Source organism: Dendrobates tinctorius, unplaced genomic scaffold (genome assembly GCF_039654945.1).
Source record: "Dendrobates tinctorius isolate UK_male_01 unplaced genomic scaffold, ASM3965494v1 ptg000044l, whole genome shotgun sequence".
Taxonomy (NCBI): Eukaryota; Metazoa; Chordata; class Amphibia; order Anura; family Dendrobatidae; genus Dendrobates; species Dendrobates tinctorius.
The window spans coordinates 15,834,914-15,860,095 of record NW_027361712.1 but is presented as its reverse complement, the minus strand read 5'-3'; the positions used below and the strand labels follow the sequence as shown (position 1 = coordinate 15,860,095).

General features: G+C 44.6%; 1 protein-coding gene and 1 long non-coding RNA gene across 4 annotated transcripts in view; one reads left to right on the top strand and one right to left on the bottom strand.

The window, feature by feature from the left end:
* The window catches only part of IPO4 (importin 4), a 420,928-nt gene that overhangs the window by 193,128 nt on the left and 202,618 nt on the right, over window positions 1-25,182 (bottom strand). For all 3 annotated transcript variants that reach the window (XM_073575360.1, XM_073575361.1, XM_073575362.1), the window contains 2 exons: window positions 2,519-2,596; window positions 2,088-2,145 (listed from right to left, as the gene is read on the bottom strand). In XM_073575360.1, the coding sequence (XP_073431461.1) occupies window positions 2,088-2,145; window positions 2,519-2,596 (136 nt within the window). The remainder of the gene's footprint in view (window positions 1-2,087; window positions 2,146-2,518; window positions 2,597-25,182) is intronic.
* Window positions 1-25,182, top strand: part of LOC141089083 (uncharacterized) — a 249,028-nt gene that overhangs the window by 99,265 nt on the left and 124,581 nt on the right. The window lies entirely within an intron of this gene.

Sequence of the window (25,182 nt, the reverse complement as noted above, 5' to 3'; positions counted from 1 at the left end):
AGACTATGTGAGTGTGTGAAGGACCTGTGATGAGGATGTGACCCGGTGGGCGTGGCTACGGACCATATAAGGTGGCCAGGGTAGGTCACATGGGTGAACGCTTTGACCCGGTTGGTCCATTGTGGAAGGTCCCGCTGGGAGATGGGGCTTCCTGGCTGGCAGCAAGTGAATGCTGTGTTAATGGCTGAAAACGTCTGAGTTCCCAGATGAGGGAAAGAACGTCTGCAGTATGGATGAAGCAGCCATGAGGTAAAACCCTGACGGGGTGACAACTGTGAGGCTAGAAAGCCTGCGTATGGAGCATTGCATAGCCTGTGTGACCACAGGCTTAACAGCGGAGAGCTCTGTCATGGACGCTATGCTGTTTCTATTGCTTTGATGGTTTTGATGCGTGAATAAACCGCTTGGACTGTTTTGGTTTTATGGGAAACCTGTGCAGGATGTGATTTATTCGCTGGCAAGCGAGAATCCCCTATTGGAATGATAGCGCTACCTCACACTATGTATATGATAGGTCACCAATTTTATTTAATGGACCAGCACCTTTACATTTTTAGGAATGCTTATCCCCTTAACCCAGAAGGTATATTCGTTTTTCGTTACCCTTCTTCCCAGAGCAATAACTTTTTATTTTTCAGTCAATATGGCCATGTGAGGGCTTGTTTTTTGCGGGATGAGTTGTACTTTTGAACGACACCATTGGCTTTGGTTTTAACATATCGTGGACTAGAAAGCGGGAAAAAAAAAATTCTAAGTGCGGTGAAATTGCAAAAAAAAAAAAAATGCAATTCCACAGGTTTTTTTTTTTGTCACCAAGTTCAATAAATGCTAAAACTGACCTGCCATTATGATTCTCTATGATTCATAGACATCGAACACATATACGTTCAATTGCGCCATTTCCAATACCCATAGCGTCTCCATTTTTCATTATCTCGTGTTGGGTGAGGGCTTATTTTTGGCGTGCTGAGCTAACCTTCTAATGATACCAATTCGGTGCAGATACGTTATTGCATTTTAATACAATGTTGCAACGACCAAAAAAAGTAATTCTGGCGTGTTTACTTTTTTTCTCGTTACGCCTTTTAGTGATTGGGTTAATTCTTTTTTTATACTGATAGATCGGGTGATTCTGAACGCGACAATACCAACTATGTGTATGTTTGTTTTTTATTGTTTTATTTTGAATGGCACGAATGGGGGTGATTTGAACTTGTACATTTTATTTAGTTTTTTAATATTTTTAATAACTTTTTTTTTTTTTTTTTACTTTTGGCATGCTTCAATAGTCTCTATGGGAGACTAGAAGCTGCCATAATCCCATCGGCTCTGCTACATACAAGCGACCATCAGATCGCCTGTATGTAGCAGAATTGCTCACTTGCTATGAGCGCCGACCACTGTGTCAATTATTTCAGCATTTATCACAAATTCAAATGAATGGGGAAAAAATGCAAGCAAAAACACGTGTATTGTATTTTTCCTGCCAACTTAATATTTTTGCAGCAAAAAGATCTTCTGCAAATATTGAACATGTGGACATACCCTTACAATTTCTAATAAAGGTACATTGTGCACGTTAAGTATCTTCTGCTTTTTACATGGCATTTGTTTTCTAAGCACATTTTGTCAGAAAAACCAAAGCATTGTATGGTACTAGCAAAGTGAATGAGTTTCAAGCATACATAGTTACAATGGTTGAAAAAAAAAAAAAGACCTAGGTCCAACAAGTTCAACCTTTCTCCATGAATTATACATTTTTTGTCACTAAATTATCTATAACCCACAGTTATGCAGCTTATTTTTTGCCTTGTAGATTTGAAGCATTTTCAAATTTGCAGCATATAAGCTCTTTCGGCATTTTTGCTATTATGACTGGGAAAAAAATAAATAGAGTAATAAAACGTAAGCAAAAACATGTATTTTATGCAGGTTTTCTCTGTTATGCAGAGCTTTCTGCAACAAATACTTAATGTGTGCACATACCATCAGATATGTTATGTATATAGTAGATAAGCACATTACCCACTTGTTACTTAGTATCATAAAGAACAACTTTTTCATCCTTTGTGATAGTTGACGCTTACCTCAATGAGTTTGAATACTTCCTGGAAGCATGAGTCAAGGTAAGGGAAAAAGGTAGAGCTGAAGAAAAAATGTAAACCAAAAAGTAAAAATAAATAAATAAATTGTATTGTGGGAGGTAAAATGGTATTACAACATAAAAATGGTATAATAAAGGAATTATAATGCATAGTAAAACCATACAAGAAAGAAAACACAGAGAAAATACAAGAATTTGAATAAATATAGGACAAAAAATGAAAAAGTAATGCAAACCAGAAAATTAGATCAAGTAGGCAAGCAGAAATAAAATAAAGGGAAGAAAAATAAAATTAACAATAATCTTACATATTAAAAAAAAGACTTTCTGGAAGATTTTTCTGAGGGTTCAAGGGAAGAAAAGACATACTATACACTAGAAGGGAGAATAATAAGTGAAGGAATATTAAGTTACCTGGCATGAATTGCTATCACTCCTAGAGATGAGCAGGCCTCTTCCTTCTCATCAACAAAGACATTCTCCACAGTAAACCTGCAGACACATAATAAATACATCACAATAAGGCAGTGTGCACTTCAATTCATATCATTTTTATAAGATAAAAGCACTCGAGTCTAGATGGTGAATTATTGTAATCAGTATTTGATATCTCCAAGCAACAACTAATTGTTTAGTATCTGTCCAATACCATAATTACCTAAGAATAACAATGTGATGAGAAGATATTGCATCCAGACAGCAAGTAGAGAGAATGTATCTTTCATAGGAATGAAAAGTCCAGCTCCAGGAATAAAATCCAAGAAATGGGATTCTAAGTCTAAGAGCGCATAGCTCTTGAAACGCGTTCAGAACCTCCTGGGCAAATCTCCATGCGGTAATCCCATGCCAGGGTAAAACCGCAATGACGATTATAGCAGCAATACTATTGTTTTATTGGAAATAAAAGAATTTCTTGGATTTTATTCCTGGAGCTGGACTTTTCTTTCCTATGAAGTATTCCTGAACGTCTTGGAGGAGGCGTGTCCTTACTCGGACCTGCTGCATTGCCAGTGACTAAGGGGTGAGCTGAACTAAATTCTTGTTTTTAGAGAGAATGTATCACCAGGTTTTTGCCATATAATCTGAGAGCAGCATGATGTAGGGGCAGACACAGATTCCAGCGAGATGTCACTTACTGGTCTGCTTCGTATAGTTTTGATAAAAATCACAGTTTTATCAGCAGGAGATCATCATTTAATGAATAATATACCTGGCAGCAGGTTAGTCCAGAATATTCATAAGCTTCATATAACCCCGCACCACAACACCACTGATTACCAGCTTACTGAGTACACTGTACATGAGCAGAAAGCTGCCAATCCGTGATGGGGGTCGAGTTATACAGAGCTAAAATATTCAGGTAGCTGCTACAACTGCAGCAGATAAAACAATAATTATACCAAATGCAAAACAAATACATATACAATCAAGGCAGTGGAGTCAATCCATTCTGATGGAGTTGGAATAAAATGGACAGACTCCTAAAATATAGAATAAATTGGGTACAGTCGTACAATGCAGGATGTGCTGTAAATGTTTTGAATTTGGGAAAGTTATGAAATGTCCTATAAACATCTGTTCTGTTCCTGATCTAAGGATCTGGGCTTTTAGTGGCGATGAATCTGTGCTGCACTTTATGTACATGCTCAGTGGGGGGGGGGGTAGTGCTGTGGAGGTCAGGGAAATTAAGGAGTTGAAGGTTTGGCTTACAGACTCCACAGCCCTGTATACAATATGATATTAACCCCTTCCTGACATCCGACGTACTATCCCGTCCACGGTACCCGGGCCCGTATGACCGTGGACGGGATAGTACGTCTACCGCGATCAGCGGCGCCCACGTGGTGAGCGCCGCTGATCGCGGCCGGGTGTCAGCTGATTATCACAGCTGACACCCGGCACTATGTGTCAGGGGCGGTCACGGACCGCCCCCGACACGTTAACCCCTTGCACACCGCGATCAAACATGATCGCAGTGTACCGGGAGTTAAAGGGAAGCATCGGCAGGGAGGGGGCTCCCTCCGTGCTTCCCTGAGCCCCCCACGGCAGCGCAATGTGCAGCGCTGCTGCGGGGGGCTCCTATCCTCCAGGCCCCCGGATCCAAGATGGCGACGGGGGCCTTCGGGGACCTGAGGAAGCTGGCTTCCTCAGTGCCTGCAAAGCGCAGGCAAGAGGAAGTCTTCTTCAATGCCTGTGACAGATTGCTGATCTGTCACAGTGATCTGTGATGTGACAGATCAGCAATCTGTCACAGGACAGTGATGTCCCACCTGGGACTATGTAATAAAGTAAAAAAAAAATAAAAAAAAAAATGTAAAAGTAAATTAAAAAAAAATCGCCAAATAAATTAGAAAAAAAAAAAAAAATATTCCCTCAATAAATCCATTTTTTGGAAATAATAATAAAAAAAAACAATAAAAGTACACATATTAGGTATCGCCGCGTCCGTAATGACCCGCCCTATAAAACTGTCCCATTAGTTAACCCCCTTTTAGCGAACCCCTTAAAAAATAAAAATAAAAAACGAAGCAAAAAATGATTTATTATCATACCGCCAAACAAAAAGTGTAATAACGCGCGATCAAAAAGACGCATATAAATATCCATGGTACCGCTGAAAACGTCATCTTGTCCCGCAAAAAACGAGCCGCCACACAGCATCATCAGCGAAAAAATAAAAAAGTTATAGCTCGCAGAATAAAGCGATGCAAAAATAATTATTTTTTATATAAAATAGTTTTCATTGCATAAAACCGACAAAAACATAAAAAAAGACCTAAATGAGGTATCGCTGTAACCGTACTGACCCGAAGAATAAAACCGCTTTATCAATTTTACCGCACGCGGAACGGTGTAAACGCACCCCCCCAAAAGAAATTCATGAAACGCTGGTTTTTGTTCATTCTGCGTCCCAAAAATAGGAATAAAAAGCAATCAAAAAATGTCACGTGCCCGAAAATGGTACCAATAAAAACGTCAACTCGTCCCGCAAAAAATAAGACCTCACATGACTCAGTGGGTCAAAATACGGAAAAATTATAGCTCTCAAAATGTGGTGATGCAAAAACTATTTTACAATAAAAAGCGTCTTTTAGCGTATGACAGCCGCTAAACATAAAAACCGCCATAAATAGTAAGTCAAACCCCCCGTTATCACCCCCTTAGTTAGGGAAAAATAATAAAACTAAAAAAAAAGTATTTATCTCCATTTTCCCGTTAGGGTAAGGCTGTGTGCACACGCTGCGGATTAGGTGCGGATTCATCCTGCGGATTGCTCTGCGGTTTTTCATCTCCTCAATAGAGGAGATGGCAAACCGCAGGAGAATCCGCAGAAAGAATTGACATGTCAATTCTTTCTGCGGATTGAAAACCGCAGATAATCCGCGTGGAAAATTCCGCACCGTCTGCACTGCGGTTTTTGATTCCCATAGGGAATCATGGTACTGTACACCGCAGCAGAAACTGCTGCGGGTCCGCAGCAGCCAAAACCGCTGCGGAACCGCAGCAAAATCCGCAGCGTGTGCACACAGCCTTAGGGTTAGGGCTAGGGTTAGGGCTAGGGTTAGGGCTCAGTTTAGGGTTAGGGGTGTGTTGGGGTTAGGGTTGGAGTTATAATTGGGGGTTTCCACTGTTTGGGCACATCAGGGGCTCTCCAAATGCAACATGGCGTCTGATCTCAATTCCAGCCAATTCTGAGTTGAAAAAGTCAAATGGTGCTCCTTCCCTTCCAAGCTCTGCCATGCGCCCAAACAGTGTTTTACCCCCACATGTAGGGTATCAGCCTACTCAGGACAAATTGCAAAACAATTTTTGGGGTCCAATTTCTCCTGTTACCCTTAGGAAAATAAAAAATTGGGGGCAAAAATATCATTTTTGTGGAAAAAAATGATTTTTTTATTTTCACGTCCGAGTGTTATAAACTTCTGTGAAGCACTTGGGGGTTCAAAGTGCTCACCACACATCTAGATAAGTTCCGTGGGGGGTCTAGTGTCCAAAATGGGGTCACTTGTGGGGAGTTTCAATAGTTTAGGTACATCAGGGGCTCTCCAAACGCACATGACACCCGCAGACCATTCCATCAAAGTCTGCATTCCAAAACGTCACTGCTTCCCTTCCGAGCCCCGACGTGTGTCCATACAGTAGTTTTCTCCCACATATGGGGTGTCAGCGTACTCAGGCCAAATTGGACAACAACTTTTGGGCGTCCAATTTCTCCTGTTACCCTTGGGAAAATGAAAAAATTGGGGACTAAAAGATCATGTTAGTGGAAAAAATACGAATTATTTATTTTCACGCCCGGGCATTATAAACTTCTGTGAAGCACTGGGGGGGTCAAAGTGCTCACCACACATCTAGATAAGTTCCTTAGGGGGTCTAGTTTCCAAAATGGTGTCATTTGTGGGGGTTTCCACTGTTTTGGTACATCAGGAGTTTTCCAAACGCGACATGGTGTCCGATCTCAATTCCAGCCAAAAACGTCAAATGGCGCTGCTTCCCTTCCGAGCTCTGCCATGCGCCCAAATAGTGGTTTACCCCCACATGTGGGGTATCAGCGTACTCAGAACAAATTGCACAATAACTTTTAGGGTCCTGTTACCCTTGGAAAAATAAGAATTGAGGGTGAAAAGATCATTTTTGTGGAAAAAATATGATTTTTTAATTGTACCGCTGTACGTTATAAACTTCTGTAAAGCCCTTGTGGGTTCAAAGTTCTCACCACATATCTAGATAAGTTCCTTGGGGGGTCTAGTTTCCAAAATGGGGTCACTTGTAGGGGGTTTCCACTGTTTAGGTACATCAGGGACTCTCCAAACGTGACATGGCGTCCGATCTGAATTCCAGCCAATTTTGCATTGAAAAAGTCAAACGGCGCTCCTTCCATTCTGAGCTCTGCCATGCGCCGAAACAGTCGTTCCCCCCCACAAATCAGGTATCGGCGTACTCAGGACAAATTGCACAATAACTTTTGCAGTCCAATTTCTCCTGTTACCCTTGGTAAAATAAAAAAAATTGAACCTGAAGTATTTTTTTTGTGAAAAAAGTTAGATGTTCATTTCTTTTTAAATATTCAAAAAAAATTCCTGTGACGCACCTAATGGGTTAATAAACTTCTTGAATGTGGTTTTAAGCACCTTAAGGGGTTCAGTTTTTAGAATGGTGTCACTTTTGGGTATTTTCTATCATATAGACCCCTCAAAGTGGCTTCAAATGTGATGTGGTCCTAAAAATAAAATGGTGTTGTAAAAATGAGAAATCGCTGGTCAACTTTTAACCCTTATAACTTCCTAACAAAAAAAAATTTTGGTTCCAAAATTGTGCTGATGTAAAGTAAACATGTGGGAAGTGTTACTTATCAAGTTTTTGTGTGCCGTATCTCTGTGATTTAAGGGCATAAAAATTCAAAGTTGGAAAATTGCGAAATTTTCAAAATTTTTGCCAAATTTCCATTTTTTTCACAAATAAACGCAAGTTATTTGAATGAAATTTTACCACTAACATGAAGTACAATATGTCACGAGAAAACAATGTCAGAATCACCGGGATCAATGGAAGCGTTCCAGAGTTATGACCTCATAAAGGTACAGTGGTCAGAATTGTAAAAATTGGCCCGGTCATGAACGTGCAAACCACCCTTGGGGGTGAAGGGGTTAAATATAGCAAAGTTTTCGGATCAATAGGTAAAATGATTAAAAGAAAAAAAATAGGGATTTTTGTGTACTCACCGTAAAATCCTTTTCTCCGAGCCATTCATTGGGGGACACAGAGTCAGTGGGTGTTATGCTGCTTGCCATTAGGAGGACACTAAGCAAACCAGAAAAAAAGTTAACTCCTCCCCTGCAGTATACACCCTCTCGCTGGATGAGATATCTCCAGTTCGGTGAAAAAAGCCGGAGCTTAAACAGTCAACAATAACATAACTATGTCAAAACCTAAGAATAGATTAGATTAGATTAGATTAGATAAACTTTATTGATCCCGGAGGAAATTACAGTATTACAGCAGCAGAACAAAGATCAAGAACATTACAAGAACAATACACACTTTACAAAATAAGTCTATATGGACAGCAGATGCGGATAGACTGGTACTTGTAACTCACCAATTCCCCCCATACACTTTGAACTTCATTTAGTCTTGGGATGCTTTACACTTATACATTTGTTAAACATCCCCACAGCTGTCGGAACAAACGATTTTCTATATCTTTCCTTTTTACACATTAGTTGGAGTAGACGCTTGCTGAATGTGCTCTTTTGCTTCGCAAACAGTTCATAGAGCGGGTGTGTATTGTTGCTCATTATAGCCTTGCATTTCTTAGTAATTCTATCCTCTAATACCTCCTCGAAAGTCCTGAGTTGTAGACCCACCGCCGCACTAGCCTTCTTGATAAGTTTATTCAGCTTATTCGCGTCAGCTGTGCGCACACTACTACCCCAGCATATAATTGCATCAAAGATTGCACTCGCCACAATGGATTGGTAGAACATTTCAAGCATTTTGCTACACACATTAAACGACCTTAACTTCCTTAGGAAGTAAAGTCTACTCATCCCTTTCTTGCAAACCTTCTCCATATGGCACCTCCAATCAAGCTTGCTGTCCAGGTGAACCCCCAAATATTTGAAATTCTCCACCATCTCCACATCCTGACCATCAATAGTGATAGGTAAGCAATCCTTCATGCACCTTCCATAACTCAACACCAGCTCCCTGGTTTTCTTTACGTTGAGTTCTAAATGGTTAGCCTGGCACCAGTCAACAAAGTCCAAAACCACCCTTCTGTATTCCTCCTCCCCCCGGTCTCTCTCAATACCTCCGACTATCACTGAGTCATCAGAGTACTTCTGAAGGTGACAAAGGTCTGATTTATACTGAAAATCAGCTGTGTATAACGTAAAAAGGAATGGCGACAGCACCGTTCCCTGAGGGGCTCCAACACTACTCCGCACACTATCCGATACGGCCGCCCCCAACCTCACAAACTGTGGCCTGTCCGACAGATAATCAATGATCCAATTCACTAGTCCCTCATCAACCGCCATTTCAACCAGCTTTTTACGTAATAATAGTGGCTGTAAGGTGTTGAATGCACTGGAGAAATCGAAGAACATGGCACGCACAGTGGTTCTATCATTGTCCAAAAAGGAATGTACTGTTTGTAGTAGATACGCTACAGCATCGTCCACCCCCAGACTCTGCCGATACGCAAACTGAAGGGGGTCCGTAAAAGCAGACACCCTCGGACACAAGTAGGCAAGTACAATTCTCTCCAAGGACTTCATCACATGCGATGTTAAGGCCACCGGTCTATAGTCATTATGGGAGCTCGGGAAGGTAGTCTTGGGAACCGGCACCAGGCAAGAAGTCTTCCATAGAACTGGTACTCTCTGTGATTGTAAGCTCCAGTTAAACAGGTGCTGGAAGACAGTGCACAACTGATTCGCACACACTCTGAGGACACGTGGACAGATACCATCAGGCCCTGCTGCTTTACCCATGACCAGCTTACTAAACTGTTCCCTCACATCATTTTCGGAGATCAAGAAAGACTCCGACTTCCTCCCCCCAGTTGATATTGCTCGTCTCTCCCCGGCCCTCTCCTCTGTTGACATGGCACATTTATTGTTGAATCTGTTGAAAAAAACATTCATTTCATTAGCCATGATCAGCCCCCCACCCCCCTGATCTGACCTTGCCTTAAACCCAGTCAAAAGCTTCATTCCAGCCCACACTTCTCTGGAGTTGTTATGTGACAATTTATTTTCCAATTTAATTCTGAATGCTTCACGGGCAATCCTAATTTTCCCCTTTAAGTCTCTCTGAACAATTTTCATTTCCTCCTTGTCCTTCCTTTCAAAAGCTTTTTTTTTCCTGTTTAGTAGATGTTTCAATTCTTTTGTAATCCAAGGCTTATTGTTTGCAAAACACCGAACCTCATGAATAGGTACAATATTGTCAGTACAAAAGTTGATGTAATCAGTAACTCTCCTGGTAACCTCATTAACATCATCATTAGGTTCCCTGGCACATAACACCTCCCAGTCTGTGCATTCAAAGCAGTCTTGTAAAGTCTTTTCAGCTGCCGGAGACCATTTCCTTATCCGTTTAATTGTCGCTGGTTGTTTGCAGACAACTGGTTGATAAGCTGGAGACAATAGTATGAGATTGTGGTCAGATTTCCCCAGGGGGGGCAATGCAGATGATGAGTAAGCATCCTTAACACTGGCATAGAGGAGATCCAATATATAATTGTCCCTTGTAGAACATTTGACATATTGATAGAATTTTGGTAATGAGATCTTGGCTCTATTAAAATCCCCAGAAATGACAGTTAGAGAGTTAGGGTGTTTCGTCTGAAGCCGGGCAATCACCCCAGACAGTACATCCCCAGCTGCCTCTGGATTTGCAGATGGTGGTATATACGACGCCACTGCAATAACAAGAGAGAATTCTCTAGGCAGATAGTAAGGCCTGAGGCCCACTGCTAATAGTTCAATGTTTGGGCAACAATGTCTCTCCTTTACTGTTACATGCCCCTGATTACACCATCTGTTGTTAATGTACAGTATCACTCCTCCACCCTTCTTCTTACCGCACTTCACTCTGTCCCTGTCAGCCCGAACCATTTGAAACCCCGGTACCGATATACTTGAATCCGGGACGTCCTCATGCTACAAATGAGCCAGTAGGCTAAACAAGGCGGGTGCTGTGTCCCCCAATGAATGGCTCGGAGAAAAGGATTTTACGGTGAGTACACAAAAATCCCTATTTCTCCTACGCTTCAATGGGGGACACAGACAGTGGGACGTCCTAAAGCAGTCCCTGTGTGGGGAACATACATCTGCTATTACCCCATCTACCACTGAGTCAACACTGAGGTACTGCCGATTGCAGGATGCGTCTGCCGAGAGCTGCATCCGCAGAGGCCTGAGAATGAATTTGATAATGTTTTGTAAAAGTATGCAGACTGGACCAAATCGCAGCCTTGCAAACCTGTTCTGCCGAGGCCTGGTGACGAATGGCCCAAGAGGCGACCACTGAACGGGTAGAGTGCGCCTTAATCCCCGCTGGGACAGGCGCATTCCTGACACGGTAGGATTCCTGAATCGCTAAGCGAATCCACCTGGCTAGCGTTGCTTTTGAAGCGGCTAGACCCTTCCTATGCCCCTCTGGAAGTATCAACAGGGCATCTGATTTGCGGAAGGGAGCCGTCCACGAGATGTACAGTCTCAGCGCCCTAACCACATCCAGGGTGTGGAGGGCCTTCTCAATGCGATGGACTGGCGCCGGACAAAAGGAAGGCAAAACAATTTCCTCGTTGAGATGGAAAGAGGAGACGACCTTGGGCAGGATGGACAGGGACATCCTGAGAACTACCTTGTCCTGATGAAAATTCAGAAACTGATAACGGCAGGACAGGGCTGCCAATTCCAAAACTCGTCTGATTGACGTAATTGCCACTAGAAAAACCACTTTCCAAGAGATGACGGTCAATGACACGTCCTGCAGCGGTTCGAAAGGAGCCTCCTGTAAGGCCCTGAGAACCAGGTTAAGGTCCCATGATTCCAATGGCCTTCAATAAGGAGGCGCCACATAGGAAACTTCTTGAATGAACGTCTTGACCTGAGGTTTGGTGGCAATTTTGTGCTGGAAAAGAACTGACAAGGCCGAAATTTGGCCCTTGAGCGAGCTAAGATGATTTTCATCCGGATTGAAGGAACTCCAATATGGCAGGAATGGAGAACACCAGAGGGGATCGACCATGATCCTTGCACCTTGAAAAGAAGGTTTTCCGGGTGCGGTGATAGATACGCCTGGACACAGGCTTCCTAGCACTAATCATGGTGGAAATCACGTTGTGAGAGAACCCAGCCTGTGCTAAAATCCAGGATTCAACGGCCACGCCGTCAAAGACAGAGCCCCAGAGTTCTGGTGGTAAACCGGGCCCTGAGAGAGCAGATCCGTGCGATCTGGAAATCGCCAGGGGATGTCTGCGACTAGTTGTATTAGTTCTGCATACCATGCTCGGCGCGGCCAATCTGGCGCGACTAGGATCACTGGTACACCCTCCGCTCTGATCTTCTTGATGACCCTCGGAAGCAAGGGAAGAGGGGGAAAGATATACGGGAGCCGGAACCGGTGCCATGGCAGAACTAAGGCGTCCGCTCCGATGGCGCATGGATCGCGCGATAAGGCAATGAACCGAGACACCTTGTTGTTTAGTCTGGAGGGCATGAGGTCCACATCCAGAGACCCCCAACGATGACAAATCTGCTGAAAGACTTCCAGATGAAGAAACCACTCTCCCGAGGCAATGCCTTGGCGACTGAGAAAATCTGCTGCCCAATTTTCTAAGCCAGTGATGTGAACTGCTGAGATAGGCGAATGGTTGGTCTCGGCCCAATGGAGGATGTGACTCACTTTGTGCATGGCCATCCTGCTCCGGGTACCTCCCTGGCGATTGATATACGCTACAGCCGTGGCGTTGTCGGATTGGATCCTGATGGGGTAACCTGCGAGGAGATGGTGGAAACTCCGTAGAGCAAATCTGATCATTCGTATCTCCAAAATGTTGATGGGGAGACGTGACTCTCGGGTCGACCAACGACCCTGTGCTGTGTGGTGACGAAAGACCGCACCCCAGCTGAGAAGACTTGCGTCGGTGGTTACTACCAACCATCTTACTGGGAGAAAAGACCTCCCATGATTCAGGGAGGACATCACTGCCCACCACCTGAGGGCTTGCCTGACCCGCAGGGACAGAAGGATCCGACGGTCCAGGGACAACGGGTTCTTGTCCCAAGCTAACAGCAATGCATGTTGTAAGGGACGGAGATGGAACTGTGCAAATGGAACTGCTTCCATCGCAGCCACCATCTTTCCAAGAACTCTCATGCTGAAACGAATGGGGTGAGAAGCTGGTCGGGAAGGAGTCCGCACTGCCTGTTGTAAGGCTTGCATCTTTTCTGGAGGGAGAATGACTAACCCGCGGGAAGTGTCCAAGATCATTCCTAAAAAGGAAATCTGCTGAGCCGGTTTCGGGGAAGACTTTTTGAAGTTTATCTTCCACCTCAGGAACGAAAGTGTATTTACGATTATCTCCACGGATTCCTCGCAAGCTGGAACGGACGGACCCTTGATGAGCAAGTCGTCCAGATACAGTAACACCACTACTCCCCGAGAGTGGAGAATGGCCACGACAGCCGCCATGACCTTGGTAAAGACCCTGGGGACAGTGGCGAGTCCGTAGGGCAAGGCAACGAACTGGAAGTGTTCCTCGTGAATTGCAAAATGCAGGAACTGCTGGTGGGACGGGCAGATCAGAATGTGAAGGTAAGCGTCCTTGATGTCAATGGATGCTAGGAACTATCCTTTTTCCATGGAAGCAACAACTGATCGGAGAGATTCCATTTGGAATCGCCGTACCCTGACAAACTGATTTAACAGTCTGAGATCCAGAATGGGTCGCATCGTCCCATCCTTCTTTGGAACCACAATAAGGTTTGAATAAAATCCTCTGAACCTTTTGTGATGAGGGACTGGAATGATGACTCCGTCCCTTAAGAGAGCCTGAACAGCCCAAAGGAAGGCTCTTGTGTTTCCCTTGGGGGGAGAGGAAAGGAAAAAGAGTTGGAGGGGGAGAAGAAAATTCTATCTTATATCCGGAGGACACCAGCTCCCTGACCCACTTGTCGTGGACGGCTGCCAGCCAGGTGTGGCTGAAGGAAAGTAGGCGACCGCCTACTCTGTCGATGTGCGCCGGATACCGCAACAAGTCATTGGGTAGATCTATGAGATCTGGCTCCCCTAGATCCAGAAGCCCTAGGCCTGATCAGGAAGAGAAGATAGAGGAGGTCCAACCGGAATTGTTGCGAAAAGATTGAAAGCGCGTCGGCTGTTGGTTGCGAAACGGCCGAATAGCCTTTTGTTGAGGAAGGAATTTACTTTTTCCCCCGGTAGCATCAGAAATGAGCTGATCCAGTTTCTCTCCAAAAAGACGACCCGTTTGAAAGGAGAGAGACGTCAACGATCTTTTAGATGTGGCTTCCGCCAGTCGCGGAGCCATAGGGCTCTTCTAATGGAGATCGCATTAGCGGCAGTTTGAGCAGCGCAATTGGCGGCATCAAAAGAGGCGTCCACTACAAAATCCACCGGAGAGGACTGTAACCAATCCTTCATTAAGTCTGGATCAAAAGGGTATTTAGCCTGAGTAGACTTTTGCCCTGTGAACCGCTTATGCGGACGATCCCATTGTTTCTGGACAATTTCCTTAAAGTCCGGATGGCTGGTAAATAATCTGCGCACACGCTTGGTTTTCTTAAGTGATATAGGATGTGCTGGAGCGGGAACATTATCCTCATCCAACTTCAGAATCTTGTTGACTGATTCTATAAGAGAATCAAGCGACTCTTGATCAGTTAGGGGATTCTGAGGGGCTGACGTTTCAGTCGTGCTCGCTGACAACTCCAGGAGAGGGAGGGAGAGAGACAGGAGTCGCAGATGCTGAGGCGCGAACGGGACTAGGGGACGCGTCATGGGTCCGCTTTCTAGGGACCTGACCATCCCTTGAACGAGTACGACCCCTGCTGGTGGACGGTTCCCGGCCGACGCCAGAGCCTTCCTTGGGGGGTAAGGACGCCTTCTGGCTTAAAGAGTCCTTCCGGAGGGAGACTATAGCCTGGGTCAGAGACTCCACCGACCGTGACAGGGACGCAGCCCACTCAGGAGTACTAAACGCAGGAGGCCCATCAGCAGCGGCGGCGAGGGGCGATTGAGCGCAGGTCGTGGCGCAGGCCGGGGCGCAGTCCGTGCATAACGGATTAGTCTGTGCACTGGGTAATGCTGACTTGCAAGTGGTACACACGGTAAAAAACGCAGTGTGCTTTTTAGCAGCCCGTTTAGCCTCCTTAGATTGAGAAATAGCGCTCCTGAAAGGGTTAACGGCAGAGTCTGGTCTGCAGCTGCAGGGAATGTTCCGGGAAGGGGTTAAGCTTTAATCTGAGGGCAGATGCAGCTTACCCGGTCCTGTGCTGTGTCCCCCGGGAGGAATAGCGGTAGCCCTGTGGTGTCACCCGGTATCCGGCAGAATGCACGCCTCACAGCTCGTGTTCAGAGCAGGCTGAGGTAAAAAGACATGGCCCCCAAGATTAGAATTGCGCGTCTCGTCAAGGATGAAAGGCGCCAGGACGAGGGGGTGGCGATAATAGCGCGGGCAGCACTATTCAAATTGCGGCCTAGTAGGCCGGAAAAGCCAGGGGCTAAATTTTTGAGCCTACCCGCGGTAGGCGCCGGGGCGGTGCTATTTAAATTGCGGCCTAGCAGTCCTCGCAATCCATGCAGGCTCTCATCCTCCTGGGCTGATGTAGCAGAGCTGGAGGAGTTCTTAAAGGGGCATGCTCAATCGATCCTCCCTATGGTAGGGGGATGGAGAGCTATGGGGATGATTCAGGGCCTTCGGAAGCACCGTCCAGTCTTCTCCAATCCGTGCGCCTGCCCTCATATCCGTGGATTACCGGAACTTTGCCAGAGGAATCAGCCCCAAACGTCGCAGGAAAGTGTACGTGGAGGAATACTCCGCGTGTTTGCCTGTTGTTGGTTCGGGATAGAGCGGGCCGTAGGAAGGAACCGTCGCCCCCTTTACTCCGTTAATTAAAAAAAAAATTTTTTTACAGAAAATTCAAAAATAAAATAAAAACGGTGGGGTCTGAAACCAGACCCAAGTGCCTCGTACAGACACTAAGCATGAACTGGAGATATCTCATCCAGCGAGAGGGTGTATACTGCAGGGGAGGAGTTAACTTTTTTTCTGGTTTGCTTAGTGTCCTCCTAGTGGCAAGCAGCATAACACCCACTGTCTCTGTGACCCCAATGAAGCGTAGGAGAAAGTTAAGTTTTTCCATTTTCTGCCACTCAGAGCATTGCTTTCAAGGGAATTTTTGCTACCCATCTGAGAGTAGCACGATGCAAGGGCAGATTGTCGGATTACAGCGATATGTTACTTGCTGGTTTGCTTGTTATTATTTTGATAAAATGACTGATTTCTCTGATGCAGATTTAGCAGTTCTCTAAATAACGAGCTCTATATAACCTCAACCATACAATGATTGTACACTGTGCATAGGCAAAAGGTTGCCACTGTTGGAGGCAGGGTTATACCGAGCTCCTGAATATACCGTAATATAACAGTAATTTTATCAAAACTACTACAAGTAGCTCAGTAAGTGACAAATTGCTGAAATCCAAGTCCGTGTCTTCAATATGCTGCTCTCAGATTAGGTGGCAAAAACCTGGTGACAGATTCCCTTTAACCCCGAAGATGGTTTGCACCTTACTGACCAGGTCATTTTTTAAAATTCTAACCAGTGTCACTTTATGAGGTAATAACTCTGGAACGCTTCAACGGATCGTGGCGATTCTGAGAATGTTTTTTCATGACATATTTTACTTCATGATAGTGGTAAAATATCTTTGGTACGACTTGCGTTTGTGAAAAACACGTAAATTTGGCAAAAATTTTGCAATTTGAATTTTCATTCCCTTAAATCACAGATATATGTCACACAAAATAGTTAAAAAGTAAGATTTCCCAAACGTCTACATTACATCAGCACAATCTTGGAACCAAATTTTTTTTTTTGTTAGGAAGTTATAAGGGTTAAAAGTTAACCAGCGATTTTGCATTTTTCCAACAAAATTTACAAAATCATTTTTTTCTAGGGACCACATCATATTTGAAGTGACTTTGAAGGGTCTATATGATAGAAGATACCCAAGAGTGAACCATTCTAAAAACTGCACCCCTCAATGTGCTCCAAACCACATAAAAGAAGTTTATTAGCTTTTTTGGTGCTTCACAGGAATGTTTGGAATGTGGACAAAAAAAAAATTAACATTTAACTTTTTCTCACAAAAAAATTACTTCAAATATAAATTGTAATATTTTGACAAGGGTAGAGGAAAAAATGGACCCCAAAAGTTGATGTGCAATTTCTCCTGAGCATGCCGATACTCCATATGAGGGAGAAAACCACTGTTTGGATGCATGGCTGAGCTCAGAAGGGAAGGAGCGCCATTTGACTTTTTCAACGCAAAATTGGCTGGAATTGAGATTAGACGCCATGTCGCGTTTGGAGAGCCCCTGATGTGCCTAAACAGTGAAAATCCCCCACAAGTAACACCATTTTGGAAACTAGACCCCTCAGGGAACTAATCTAGATGTGTGGTGAGCACAATGAACCCTCAGGTGCCTCACAGACGTTTATAATTAAGGAACTTCCTCCACACTCTATTATATATTTTTGTTGTGGATTCCTTCCTACTCTGCAGAAGGGTGTTAATCAGGAGGTAGTCAAACAACCCTCTTAATTTCATCAAGTGCCTCAAGTTCGACGCCGTCAAGTGGAGACCCTTAACCTGAGGATGAAGAAATGGGCCCTGAGAGAGAAGGTCCGGATCTGATGAGAGGATCCAGAGGTCGCATATGGACATGGCCCTGAGCCATGAGAACCAAGGTCTCTTGGGCCAGAAGGGTGCAATGAGGATTACCCTCACTCCTTCCTCTCTGATCTTGCGGAAGACCAGTGGAAGCATTATCATCGGTGGGAATGCATACGCCAGACTGAACTGCCAAGGGGATTGAAGAGAGTCCACTATTTCCAGCTGATCTGCTGTGTTCAGGGAAGCAAACCTCTGGACCTGCCTGTTTTGCCTGGTGGCGAACAAGTCTATCTGCGGGAGCCTCCATAAGTCCACTATTTTCCTGAATATTTGGTGGCTGAGAACCCATTCTCCCTGACGCAACATATGACGAGTGAGGAAATCTGCTCTGAGATTCTCCACCCCCCCTGATATGAAGGGCCGAGAGAGACAAGAGATGGGTTTCGGCCAGCTCGAAAATCTCCACTGCAGTAGACATTAACTTCTTTGATTGCGTGCCCCCTTGCCGATTAAAATATGCGACTGACGTGGTATTGACCGACAAGATCCTCACGAGAACCCCAAAGCTGTGGGAGAAAGTGATGCAACGCATGACTGACTGCTTTCAATTCCCTCAAATTTGAGGAGTTATCCGCCTCCCTCAAGTTCCACTGCTCATGGGCCAGGTTGTCCCCCATGTGAGCCCCCCATCCATCAGGACTAGCATCAGTAGTAATTATCCTGGATGGTTTTACTACCCATGGAATCCCCCCTAGAAAGATGGTCCTTATCCAACCACCAGGACAGGGAGTTTTATCACTTCCCCGGACAAGGTGACTATTCCCCTGAGGTGACCCTGCAGGCATTCCTCTGCGCCAAGGATCTCCTGCTGCAGGCACCTGGTATGAAACTGGGCCCATTGGACCGCTGGAATGCAGAAGGTAAGGGACCCCAGGAGGGACATCGTTTCTCTTAAGGACAGCTGAGCGTTATTAAACGCTGTTCTAACCCTTGTTATTATATTGTGCGGGTGATTTCAGAGAGGTCATTATAAAGGAATCCTGGGGAATTCGATGAAATATCCAACTTCAACCCATATATTACTAAACTCAGGATCCATGGATTAGATGTGATCTCCTTCCACCTGTGCCAAAAAAACTTTAATCTGCCACCTACTGGAGGGTCAGGATTAACGGAATCTGTTACTCTTTCTGGAAAAGGATCCATTAAAAAGGGCACCTTTTTGTTTGGTCTCCTTTGTGTCCCAGCGATCCCAGTTTTCATAAGGCTTTCTCCTATTAAATGGACGCTTTCTGAACGCTCTCCTGTAGAATGGAGCAGACTGGTTATGCTGCTTTCACATATCAGTTTTTTGCCATCAGTCACTTTTTGAAAAAAACGGATCAGGCAACTGATGCCGCTGGATCCGTTTTTTTCTCATAGACTTGTATTAGCGACGGATGGCCTCACATTTCGTCCGTCATTCGCCGGATCCGTCAAAAAATATTTGTCCAGCGACCGGACACGACGCACAAAGCAACGTTTTTTGTGTCCGTCGAAAAATCGGACAGCGAAGGATCCAGTCAACCGGGGACTCCGCGCAGCCTCAGTGAAGTCAGCGGTAGTCGGTTAGGCTGCGCGGAGTCCGCGGCTGACCTGAGGTGAACTGACAGCGTGGGAAAAAGTTCTGAAACTTTCCACGCTAATCAGTTCATCTCCGGTCAGCCAGGGTGCTTGCGCAAAGATTAATTTATTCATTCTGCAGTGGTTTGCAGTTAACCTCTGGTGATGGATTGCAGCGGGGGATCTGACTGTACGGCGGAGAGGTATGTATATTGTTGGTTTTTTATTTAATTTTTTTTACAGAACAAGGGCTTTTTTGGATTAGCAGAATAATAAATTTTCAAAAACTATTTATTTCATTAAAATATTGTTTCATTAATGTGTGTGTCTTTTATTAACCCTTTACTATTCTAGGGTTAATAATGGATAGGTGTCTTATTCACACCTCTCCATTATTAACCCAGCTTAATGTCATCTTTCAATAGCAAGGTGACATTAACCCATGGGAATAGAGAGGCTAAGTGCCAGAAAAGGTGCATCTTATAGATGCGCCTTTTCTGGGGTGGCTGGAGGCAGATTTTTCTGAGGAAAGGGGGGGGGAGGGGGCGCAAAAACAATGGTCCCTCTCTAGGTTATTAATATCTGCCCTCACTCTCTCTAGCGGAGAAAATTGCGCAGGAGCCCACTCAATTTTTTTCCGAGATTATAGCCTTAAATTTAACCCCTGGGATTCCAAATTTTTCCTAACACAAACTGCTAAATTGATTAAACACTGACATACATAAATCGTTTTGATATGACATGGTTTACTATATGTAGACCATGTGTCATATCATGTCGGATTCTGTAATGATTTCACAGAAGCCGGCAATTGATTTAGCTGCTGTTATGCTATGTAGAACTCTATGAACTATAAATATATATGTGTCTCAATGACATGTATATATGTGTATATATATATTCTCTATGCGTATATATCTATTCTTTCGATTCATGTCAGTGTGATTTTACTGTACAGTGGACTGAATTGCCGGCTTTTAAAAAATGGATCCGTCGAAAAACGGAAGAAATGGATGAAAAAACTGATGCGATGGATCCATTTTTTCGCCGGATCCGGCGAAAAAAAGGATCCGTCACATCAGTTTTTCACAATCTGCGACGGATCTGTCGATCCGATGGATTATGACTGACGCCAAAAAACTGATATGTGAAAGGGGCCTTAAGGAACCCCTTCTTTCTCTCTCCTGCCTTGCCGAACAGGAACTCACCCTGGCATGGGATTGCGCATAACTTAGCCTTTGATTGCGCATCACCTTTCCAGCCAAAGAGCACAACGAGCAGAATTAACCAGACCAGCTGACCTAGCCGTCAGGCGAAGGGAGTCCGCAGATGCGTCAGCTAGAAACGCAGTACCTCCACTGATCAATGAAATAGAGGATAACAACCTCTCCCGAGACACTCCTTTCTTGATCTGCTCCTCCAGCTGGTCCACCAAAACTAGCATGGACCTCGCTGTGCATGTGCTGGATATAGCCGGTTTAAAGGCTCCGGTACAAGACTCCTATAACCTCGAGTAATGTCTCTGCTTTGTGGTCTAGCGGGTGAGATAGAACCCTCGCATCTACCACAGGCAGGACAGACTGTTTAGACGTCGAGGCCACTGCTGCATCCACTTTGGGGACCTTTGACCAGAATGTTAACTCGTCATCGCTAAACGGATACCTTCTCTTAGAAGATGAAGGAAGGAACCCTCGCTGACCCTGCTTGTCCCATTCCTTCTTTACCAATTCCTTCACTGCTGCGATAACCGGGAAGGATCGCTTCTTCTTTTGTGAGAGACCCGCAAACAATGTCCTGCATAGATCTGGCTTCTTTTGCGTCCGAGAACCCCATGGTATTCCTTACTGACTTCACGAAGTTGTCTATACTCTCAATAGGCAAACAAGAAGGTTCTGTCTCATCAGATGATAATGATGATGATGAATCAGCCAGTCCAGAGGACCAGAACTGGTCACTACCGGAATCTGAACTGGAGACAGGGGTAACATTTTTCCTCTTGAAACTAGTTTTCTTAGGTCTGCTATACCGATTTAAGGCCAAGAGCTCTTCTCTAATCATCATCTGTATATCAGCAGATGCAACCACAGCCTCCCCTTGTAATGTCTGGCAGACACACCTCTGGCACAGTCTTTTAGGATAGGTGTCAGGAAGGGGCCTCGCACACAAAGCACACTCTTTTTGCTTGGATTTTTTTGTTTTCTAAGCCTGAAAGGGAGGTACACAGAAAGAAGGGGAATCAGCTTAATAGGCAGAGTCAATTTACATTCACCCAGTGAAGCTTGCCATATGGTACCGGTTCTGGAGGCAAGGCACATCACAAGTTCTGGACCGATCAGCCATTTTTCTCTGCAGACTCCTGTCAGTGGAGCCGCCCTCTTTGGAGTGCCCCCTGCTCTTCTTAGGACTGTTGTGTGCCTGCACTTGCACCGCTGGTGGATACATCTCAGACTCTTCTGGGGAAGACATCTTAGCACACTGCTCCCCCCGGAGCCACCAGATTTTATTATTTGCCACCCTTGAGAAAGCCTCCCCAGACCTCCAGAAGCGCTCTGAGCACTTCCGGTTCCGGAACGCCGAACTGGCAGATGTGCATGTGCGGCCGCCACCCGGAAGCATTACCCGATGGAGTCGCTGGGCGGCTGCCGCTTGCACTCAGCCTTTGTGCCTGCCCTGCACCGCGTTCCTCGTGAGCCCAGACGGCCGTCCCCAGATCCAGGTGTCCTCATGAATCTATTGCCAGACGAGGGGGGACTCTGACCGGCAGGGCTCCCCTGACGCTGCTTCTGGCGTCACAGCCCCTGCCGTTCTCACAGTCGGCATGCACAGGACCAGGTATTCTTCTTTTTCTCTGCAGGTTGCCGTAGGAAAAGGAAACCAACTGAGGAGACAAGGGGGACCGCCTCTTTTATTCTGTAGGTTTCCTGTTCCTATGGGCAGGTCCACTCTCTCAGTGGGTGCTGTCGTGGCGAAGAGAAAAACAAATTTTCCCCACAAATATGTTTTTAGCCCAAAATTTTGCATTTTCATAAGGGTAACAGGCGAAATTGTACCATATAATTTGTAATTTCTCCTGAGCATGCTGATGCCCCATATGTGGGGAAATACTACTTTCGAGGCACAACAGAAAGCTCAGAAGGGGAGGCGCGCCATATTGGAGTCCAGATTTTGCTGGAATGGTCTAAGGGTGCCATGTTACACTGGTAGAGCCCCCAATATGTGAACTCATTTTACAAACTACAATCCCCAGTGAATTCATCTAGGGGTGCAGTGATCATATTGACACATGTGCCTCATAGAATTTTATAGCTTTGATAGGTGAAGAAAGAATAAATTACATTTTTACCAATAAAATGCTGTTTTAGCCCCAAGTTTTTAATTTTTCTATGGGCTAATAGGAACTTTAGAGCCCATGAGGTGCCAGAAAAGCAGAACACCCATAAATGACCCCATTTATAAAGTACACCTCTCAAAGAATTCCTCTAGGGGTGCCGTGATCATATTGACACGACGGGTGTGTCATAGAATATTATACCCCAGGATTTTACATTTTCACACAAGAAGTGGGTAAAAATGGCACCATAATTTGTCCCACAATTTCTACTGAACGTGGCAATACCCAATATGTGGCTGTACAGTACTATTTAGCCATACGGAGAGACTCTTGAGGAACAGAGTGCTATTTGCCTCCTGGAGTGCAGATTTTCCTAGAACAGTTTGAGGACTCTATATACAGAGCCCATTATTGCTAGAGGAGCAGAATCCCCCTCAAGTGACCTTATTTTGGAAATTATTCCCATTTGGGAATTTATCTACAGGGGTAGTGATGATTTTGACTCCATGGGTATTTTCCAGAAACAAGCAGCAATGAATTTAGCCAAGTGAAAATTGCAAAATGCCGTTGTAGTGACCAGTACGTTATGCCCAGCCCGTGCTTCTGTAGACAAGTTAGGCGGGCTCTCGCTATATGTGGTTTAGATACACTGTGGGGCTCAGAAGGGAGGGGGCAATTGGATTTGGGAGCACAAAACTTGCTGAATTTCTTTTGGAGGGTTATGGAGCAATTTCGCTTTTCCTTAGCCTTTGTACTACCAGTAACATGGAAGTTTGGAATCACATTTATTCTGTGCTCTACACTGACCACTTACTTTGTGGTTTCCATCTAAATCTCCTAGTGACGTGATTCAGATGAAACCCCGAGGGACCATTCACTATAATGAAGCAGCGAGTTACTCTGGCCTCCGTCTGACCAGTGTTCAGTGGTGTCCTTTTTTTGAGAAGTGCACAAAACTGTGGCCGACAGCAATTTTATGCAATCCTAAAAAGTCGGACGCTACCGGATCACAGGTCAGACAGCGTCCACAGTGCCGCCACCTGCCTCATTTTAGGGAATCTTGCGCCAGAGGTTCCGTTTGAATCACGTATTTCAGACATTTACACGGAAACCGCTCAGCATAATATAAATGTGCGCCGAGCCTTACAGCGATCTTTGGGGGGCAAATGAAAAAAAAAAAATCAACAGCAGGTGAAGAATTGGATTTTATTTACTTTTTACGTAGTTTCTCGTGCAGAGTATGTGATTAGGCAACTTTATACTTTATCTTCGGGTCGGTGCGATTACAGTGATACCACAATTATACCAGTTTGGCTGCTATCACACACTAAAATACGCTTTTTATTGCTAAAAATAGTTTTTGCATCACCACATTTTGAGAGCTACAATTTTTTCTTATTTTGGCCCACGGAGCAATCCAGCAATTCAGGAATTTTTTTTTTTTTTTGGGTGGAGGGGGTTATGCCGTTCTGAGTGTGGTAAAATTGATAAGGCAGCTTTATTCTTTGGGTCAGTACGATTACAACGATTCCTCATTTATATAGTTTTTTTTATGTTTTGTCACCTTTACACAATAAAAACTTTTATAGACAAAATAATTATTTTTGCATCAATTTATTCTGAGAGCTATAACTTTTTTATTTTTCTGCTGATGGAGCTGTATTACAGCTTATTTTTTGCAGGACAAGATGCCGCTTTCAGCAGTACCATGTTTATCTAGATTTGTCTTTTTGATCGCGTTTTATTCCACTTTTAGTTCGGCAGTATGATAAAGCAGTTTTTTGCCTTTTTTGTGGTCTTCACTGAAGGGGTTAACTAGTGGGACAATTTTATAGGTCGGGTCGTTGCAGACGCAGCAATACCAAATATGTGCACTTTTATTGTTTATATTTTTTTCATACAAATATTTATTTATGGATATATTAATGATTTTTTTATGTTTTTGCAATTATTTCAAAAACATTTTTATATTTTTTTTTATTTTGTTACTTTTTTTTTACTTTGTTCCACTATGTGACTATCATTTTTTGCAGGCTGATCGCTTGTATAGTATGGGGATGCAGCAGCATCCTGATACTGTGCAAACTGTCAGCTCTGCACTGACAGAGAAAGTTGCTGATCATGCTCCGAGCATGATCTAGCAGCTTTGCTGGCTCTGGTGACCCGGATGTGGTCATGACGACATTGGGTCACCATGGCAACGGTTGGTATCCCGCATCACGCCACAGGGTCTCCGATCCAAAGGCAGAGGGGCTGTCAGCCTTCTGCCGGCTTCCGTAATGCTGCGATCACAGTGCCGGAGAGGTTCGTTAAAGTGCCGGAGAGGTTCGTGACCATTCCTGGTACTTAGTGCCGGGTGTCAGCTGTCAGCATCAGCTGATAACCGGCGGCGTTCGCCCGTGCACAGCCCGTGTGTCATCGCGATGACGTAATAATCCGTCCCTGGTCAAATATGCACAGGGACAGATTATTACATCAGATGTCAGAAAGGGGTTAAAGGAAACCTGTCAACTGATTTATGGGGCCCAAAACATGGACAGTATGAATTAGAAGCTAGTTGCACGACAGCTCCAGCAAAAGTTTTCTCTGAAATGATCAGGTGCATCTTTTCCAAGCAGCTTCTCCCAACACCACACTAATTGATTATCAGGTCTCTTCCATGAGTGTACATAGAGAGAGACGTGTCAATCATTTTTCCAAAACAAGA